This window comes from Prionailurus viverrinus, chromosome B4 (assembly GCF_022837055.1).
Source record: "Prionailurus viverrinus isolate Anna chromosome B4, UM_Priviv_1.0, whole genome shotgun sequence".
Lineage (NCBI taxonomy): Eukaryota > Metazoa > Chordata > Mammalia > Carnivora > Felidae > Prionailurus > Prionailurus viverrinus.
The window spans coordinates 100,194,401-100,200,400 of NC_062567.1; the positions used below are offsets into that span (position 1 = coordinate 100,194,401).

General features: G+C 49.8%; 1 protein-coding gene across 2 annotated transcripts in view; it reads right to left on the reverse strand.

The window, feature by feature from the left end:
• PAWR (pro-apoptotic WT1 regulator) overlaps positions 1-3,262 on the reverse strand; it is a 190,571-nt gene extending 187,309 nt beyond the window's left edge. The window contains exon 1 of one of the 2 annotated variants that reach the window (XM_047865731.1): positions 2,400-3,262. In XM_047865731.1, coding sequence (XP_047721687.1) covers positions 2,400-2,924 — 525 coding nt within the window. In that variant the 5' untranslated portion in view covers positions 2,925-3,262. The remainder of the gene's footprint in view (positions 1-2,399) is intronic. The other variant, XM_047865730.1, reaches the window with a different exon arrangement.
• Positions 3,263-6,000: the final 2,738 nt, after the last annotated feature.

Below are 6,000 nucleotides of genomic sequence, written 5' to 3' on the forward strand. Positions count from 1 at the left end.
AATACTTCCTGATGGAACTTAATGTTTATCAACCACAAAAAACGGCTTTTGCATGTGAATTATATGCTACTTTCCTAACAGAAACTTGGTTGAGAATACTGTCTGAAAATAAGAGAGTCTTTCTCAACATCACATATAATACAAGTCTATTTTTGAATGTTGACAGATTAATAATTTTCTGATTTTCTGATATTTACACACCTGAAAACTTTATAAAATATGATATGACTTCTTAAACCAACAGTGCTACATTACACAAGAAACTCCATACCAGCTGACATTCTCAGTGTTGAAACTAGTAGGAGAAATGAATGGCACACAATTCTAAAAATACAACCTGAAGAATATAAAGATGGCCCATCTTTAAAGTTCTGTGTCATATATTTACCACTATTAAAATAATCTGAACGACTTAAGCTGTTTTTACGAAAATACGAGGAGGCACTCAACAAGTATGCCTGCTAATTAGGTACTGCGTTAAAACATTACCATGTTTTGTTGCGTCCTACAGCAACAGATAGAGCCATAGTTACCACAAGAAGAAAGCAGTCCTCAACTCTCTATTCAATAAAAAAGGTTCAAATTCCACAGACAAAAAAAAAAATGGTACCCTGGGTTGTTTGTTTTTAAGGAAGATTAAATTTAGGAGTTGCCAACACCCAAACGAAAAACATTCCAGAGTATTAGACTCAATTGTAGTGGGGAGTGATCTACATTCTCAGCACTATGTTCCCTAACCCAAAGCAGGAGCATTAACAATGGATGTTTCTTAGGATCTCGCATGATACACCACACTTATTTCCCCCGGTAAACATGATGCTTGTTAAAAACAAAACAAAAAAGGTACTGGAGAAGTAACAATTCTAGTACAAGCAGCCTGACAAAAAATAAAATTTAACATCTGCCAAGATATTTCCCAAAATAAGACCCCTGTCAGATGAACAATGAGGAAAAGACTGAAAATGACTAATTCTTTTATTTGGACCATCAGCTACTTTTAAAAATAAAGTTGAGGAATGTAGCTTTTCCAGAGCCCTGTCTTTAGTTTCTCCTTAATCTTCATATTTTTAACAACAACAACAACCAAAAAAGAAAAAAACCCTAGAAATTTGATTACCACTCTCATGAATTCCTTTTAAAGCAATTTAATGAATAACAGATCTTTTGTGCAAGTAGCAAACCACAGAGGACAGTTTTGCTGGCTGATAAAATCTCGCTGAAACATGCATATAAAAATATACCCTTCAAAGACAAACTGTGATTTTCCAGGTATGGAAATCACATTAACACTTAAAAAGTTGGGTATGTTTGACATATACCCTAGCTTACTCTGAATGTTTTTATTTGAACCACAACTGAAGTTAGCATATTCTTATTAATTATTAACTAGGTATCAAAGTTGAATACATTACAAGGCCACGAGTAAAAAAAAAAAAAAATTTTTTTTTTAAGAGTAAAACCTAATGAGCCAATGGGAAAATGATACAACTTCTTTGGGTGAAACAAGGTTGTGGAATCACTTCCCAAAACTCGTGCACTTCTATTCAAGTAACCAAAATTTGCTTAGAAAAAAATTTTTTGAGGGTAGAGATAGGTGCGGTTACACACTAAGTAAAAATGTTTCACCACTCATTCTAATAGAAAGACGTTGCTGCCTGCAGGAATGTTGAGACTGCTCAAAAATACAAAACAAAAACAAAAACCCTACCACAAATGTTTTCCAGAATACGCAGAGCCAAATACTTAAATACACGGAAAGATCGTCTTAGCAAAAAGAACTGTGGGTTGCTACAGCATTCCTATTGTCCTAAATACCACTCAGAATAAACTGTACGCGCGCGGGCGCGCGCGCGTGTGTGTGTGTGAGTGATGGGGAGCGCTCTTCCCAAAAGCTAGCTTAGATATGAAACAGTGCATACACTCATTCAGATACACTCATCTTGGATACACTGAAAGATAAAGCTGTCTCGCATAGTGCTAAGGCCACGTTTCTTTACAGGTGCTATTAAACACTGTCAAGAGAAAAGAGATAAACAATCTGATAACTTCCGAGGGGCACGTGGGAAACTAAACAGCGTATGTCGTCATCACCATTAATCAATTTTTCTAACTGATGAAGCAGAAACAAACAACCCTAAGCGGGCAAGTCCTGGAACCACCAGTAGTCTTTCCACCAATGTAAAGAAGGATCCTGAATCGGAGACCTCAGCCAGGAAGCCTGAAAAGCACGTGTCCTACTTTGCGTTTGGGGAACTTCCCAGGAAGCATTTGCTCACAGTAAAACTCCATCACCCTCGGCCTGCATAACTCAGCGAAAGGATAAAAGTACGAGCTGGAGTGGGGAACCTCTGCGCCCCGGGGCCCCGGGAAGCTCCCTCCGTGGCCCCCCGCCCGCTCACCTCTGCCGCGGGGATGTTGACCACGCCGGTGGAGCGACGCTTCTCGCGCAGCTTTCTCTTCTCGATCTGCCCCTTGCCCTTCCTGGCACTGGGCCCCGAGCTCTTGCCCTTGTCCTGGGCGCCGTCCCGCTCCTCGTCGTCGCCCCGGGCCGGCGGTGCCCCCGAGGCGGAGACCGCGGCCGCGGCGGTGGGAGGCGGCTCGTCCTCGGGCCGCCGGGGGCCGGGGGCGGAGCGGGGCAGCGCCGCGGGGCCCACGGCGCAGTTCACGCCCCCGGAGCCGGGGGCGGCAGGTGCGGCCGCGCCGCCCGGGAGGTTGTTGTTGAGCTCGTTGGCCGCGGCGGCGGCCGAGGTGCCCAAAGCCCCCGCCGGGGGCTTCCCGCTCGCGTCACTGCTGCCCCCGCCCGGGGCGGCCGGGCCCGGGGGGTTCTGCTTGGCGCGCATCTTCTCGCGCTTCGCCTTCCACTCCTCCAGGAAGTCGGTGGTGCTGCCGCCGCTGCCGCCGGTCCGGTAGCCACCGGTCGCCATATTCCCAGCGGGGCCGGCCGGGCTCTCACCTCAGGCCGCCCGGCCCGGCTCCGGCCGCCGCCGCCTCTGCCCTCCCGCGGCCCGGAGGATGCGAGGGAACGACCCCCGGGCGCGGGGGCGGCCGCGGCTCCCCCAGCGGCCGGCGGGTCTGGGGGGAAACACAAAAGGGGGCGGGGAAGGGAAGCGTTAAGGTCCTCGCCTGGCCTGAGGGGCTGCCCCCGCGACCCGTCTCGGAGCCCCCCGCCCCCGCAGAGCGCGGCGACCAGTCCCCGGCGGCAAGTGGCTGCAGAGTCCCCACCCAGCAAAGTTTCTCCGACGCACCTACACGGCGGGCCCGGCGATCGCCGCCCCTCGAGGGGAGGAGAAAGGGACTGTCCCCACCCCCGGCCCGCCCGCCCCATCCCCACCGGGGTCTGCGCCTGCGGCGGTAAGGGGACCGGGGCCAGACCCCGCCACCTGTCGGCTCGCCGCCTCTCCTGCCCCTCGCTGCGGCCACCGTCGGCCCAAGGTCCCCGCCACCAACACCTTCAAGCCTGGGCGAGGCGCGAAGCCCCTGGGCGGCTCGCAGAGGAGGCTGGACGCGCACACACACCAGTTGTCCAGCCGCTTCGGGAGGACGGGCGCGCGGGTCGAGCGCGGGCAGCCCCTTACCTGGGGGGAGTTTGGGGGGGACGAGGCGCGGGTCTGGGAGTCGGCGCCCAGGTGAGCCGACGCGGCGGCGCGGAAGGAGCTGCGGCCAACTCGCGGCCGGAGCTCGCGACTCTCCCCGGCCAGGAGGGAGGGAAAGAGGGAGGGAGCGAGGGGCGGGAGGGGAGCCGAGCGGCGCCGAAGCGCGGGCGGAAAGGGCCGAGACGGCGCGCGAGGGGCGCGGCGCGCAGTGAGGGGCGGGGGGGGGGGGGGGGTCGTGCCCGCCGACGCCCCGCCCCCGTCGCTCAGGTGCGCGCCGCCTGGTCCAGCCCGCCGCTGCAGCCCGCCCCGCGCCCGCCTGTCCGACCGCACATTCCTGGGCTCGCGGCCCCGCGGCGGCTCCGACTCCGGGCGGGACGGCCCTCCACGCCCTTCACCCCGGTCCTCTTCTCCGCCTCCCCGTCTCCCACCACTCTTCCTTTTAAGTACAAGACATATTCTTCGAGGGAAAATCTCGAAGGCTGCTGGCCGAGGGGGAAAATGCAGTCAACTTGTGATGATTCAGGCCTGACTAGCCAGGATGGGAAAAGAGTCGCGCGTCACTTTTCCTGGTCGCTGCCCGCTTTTCAGATGTACCAGGGTGGCAGGCAGAAGAGCAGTAAAAAAAAAAAAGAAACAAACCCAAACATTTCCTTCTGAGAAAAGTCTGTGGTCTCTGGGTGAAAGGGTCGGCTGAAAGAAAGAGGGGCTTACATTATCAGTGAATTATCAATTATCTTAGGCTTGCCGGAGAAAACTTAAAACTCATTTAGCCAGTGTATTGCATTGGCATCCCATTCCTATTTGGAATTCTCCTTTTAGCCCTGTCTCTACACCTCTTTACAGAGCGTGAATTTAGCAGCAAAGCTCCCTACCCAGTTATGAAAGCTGCGTTGATGCTGATTTCATGTGGGCTGGTGCCGTGATTGACTCTTACTTCTCTGTTCTCTTAACATACCAGGCAGTGTATCTTATCCTCAGATGCAAGTCATTTAACATTTCTGGATCAGGGCTGCGTGGACTGCCACTGTCCCACACCTGAAGGGACAGACCTCACTACATACAAGTGGTGTCAGGGCACATCATTGTCCTGGGCTACAAATGCCAGGTCACCATTTTGTAAAAAAAAAAAAAAAAAAAAAAAAAAAGTAGGCGAGCCCTGAGTCACACTCTTACCTAACATAAATCTTTATTCCTACTTAGTATTCCTGTTTTGCCCAGGTGGCACATGGTGGGTGGGCAATCAGTGCGTGCCTGCCACAAAAATAAGATGGGGAGACAGTGATTCACATGCTATTTATTTCTCAGAGGGAAAGTCACAGAGTTCTGGTCTTTGGTCTGGCTTTTGGGGTGAAACGTGCATAACAGTGAGAGGGCTCTGGAAAAAAAAATTCTTAGAAAATCAAAGGCCTTCCTTGGGAATTGGTTTAAAAGGCTGAGCCTTAGCTGGTAACAACCTGGGTTTGCCACCTGAAATCCCTCCTTTACAGAGTCACTACAGTATTTTGTTTTCTGGGTTTTAAGGGGGTAGAAGGAGAGTTGGGCATTAAGCAGATTCACATTAATATACTTTGTAACTTACCAAAGGATTTTCACCTGGAAGGGCTGCTGGATATAGCAGAAAGAGGATACAGTGTGCCTGAACATAAATACATAAGTAGCTGAGAGAGCTTGGATGTGGTGTTTGAATTCTCTGAAACTCCACTTTCTTTACTACAAAATCAGCAACAACAGCATAAATTTTTAAGCTGTTATAAGACTTGACACTATGTACTTGGTTCAAGGAAGGCATTCAGTAAATATAATCCCTTTTATTAGTAAACGGATATCAAGTAGTCTTTGGTCTCTAAAAAGTGGGGGGGGGTGGGGTTGAGGGGAGAAGGCAGGCAGAAAGATGACGTACTGAATACACAATATTCATTTGAAAATGAGACATAGAATGAACTAGAACAACACTTACCACTGCACTCTCAGACTAGTTCTCTTAGTATTAATAGGCTCTGAGTCAGGAATTGGATACTCCTGACTCCTGTGGCTTTGGGCAAGTTGCTTAACTTTTGTGCCTCTGTTTACTTACATATAAAATGGGGATAATGATACTTCCTACATTGTGAGAGTGTTGTGAAGGTATCTGAGATCCTTGGATAAAAGGTAGTATATGAGTACCAGAGTAGTTATTATTAGTCTATAAAGTGCCCTAGGAACCATGGATGAAAGAGATTATTGAGGTACAAAGCACTGTGTATTATTATTGTTATCATTTATTATACCTTTTGTCTTTACCTTACCATTCTCACTTCCAAAGATGTATTTTACAGCCAGACTGCTTCCAGCCTTGCATCAAGATATTTAGCTGAGTCAGTCCTAAATTGCAAAATGTTTGCATATCATCAATCTTTATGTTTAGCAT